This window comes from Buceros rhinoceros, unplaced genomic scaffold (genome assembly GCF_000710305.1).
Source record: "Buceros rhinoceros silvestris isolate BGI_N320 unplaced genomic scaffold, ASM71030v1 scaffold22396, whole genome shotgun sequence".
Taxonomy (NCBI): Eukaryota; Metazoa; Chordata; class Aves; order Bucerotiformes; family Bucerotidae; genus Buceros; species Buceros rhinoceros.
In genome coordinates this window covers 981-1,917 of record NW_010418386.1, presented here as the reverse complement: position 1 = coordinate 1,917, position 937 = coordinate 981, and the positions used below count along the sequence as shown (strand labels likewise).

Below are 937 nucleotides of genomic sequence, written 5' to 3'. Positions count from 1 at the left end.
CAGTTGGCCACTATTTATCAATGAGTGAAGCGAGTCCTCACCCATGTAAGCACCATTCGCAAGTGTTTCTGTATGGAACAAGCAACTAGAAGCACTGTAAGGTCAAAGTCCCATCCATCCATCCACCCGTCCATCCATCCATCCATTAGTGTCATGGCAGCATGGGCACAGAGGTACTGGAGGATTTAGGGGACATCTCCTGGCGCACGTGTGACCCGTGCCTGTCCTGTGCCAGGCGTGGCGGAGCAGTTTGCCATCGCCGAGGCCAAGCTGCGAGCCTGGTCCTCGGTGGACGGGGACGACTCCAATGACGAGTCCTACGATGAGGACTTTGTGCCGTCCACAGAGAGCTCCCAGCCTTCCGGTAAGTGCCACGGGGAGTGGACATCCCCCGGGTGGGAAAGGTGGCAGCATCCCACTGCCAGTGTTGATGTCCCACTGCTATGCCAAGGGTGAAGGAGCAGGGTGCCCCGTGCCTGGCCACATTCCCTAGCCTGGCCACCCCCTTATGGGGCAGTGTCCCCGCCTGGGCACTGTGGCAAGCAGTGCCCGTGCCAGGAATGGGGAAGCCCTACAACGTGACAGCCTCTGCAGTGCCAGAGCGTACTTTACTTTTCCTTTGGAGGTCACCAGTGCCACACACAATTTGTGGGCAGAGGGGGCACAACGTTTGGGACGGGGCTGCCCTCATCCCACTGCTCCCATCCCGTGGGGCACAGGGCAGAGGGCAGCTGGCAGTCCCTGGTGCCACCGGCCTTGGACTGACCCTGCACATCCCGTTTCCCCACAGAACTGCCCGGCACGGTGTCCGCCAGCGTGCTGCTGCGAGACCTGTTGCAGGGCCACCTGTGCCAGCTGGGCGTGCGGCACGGCTCCTGCGAACCTGAGAGCGACTCCTCGCACACCCTCTCCCCCGAGACCCTCTGCTCCAGCCTCT

General features: G+C 61.6%; 1 protein-coding gene across 1 annotated transcript in view; it reads left to right on the top strand.

Moving 5' to 3' along the window:
- LOC104495555 (protein FAM131A-like) overlaps positions 1-931 on the top strand; it is a gene marked incomplete at both ends in the record, with an annotated part of 1,254 nt that extends 323 nt beyond the window's left edge. Inside the window, 2 exons of the mRNA XM_010138533.1 lie at positions 236-364; positions 791-931. Of these exons, the coding sequence (XP_010136835.1) occupies positions 236-364; positions 791-931 (270 nt within the window). The remainder of the gene's footprint in view (positions 1-235; positions 365-790) is intronic.
- Positions 932-937: the final 6 nt, after the last annotated feature.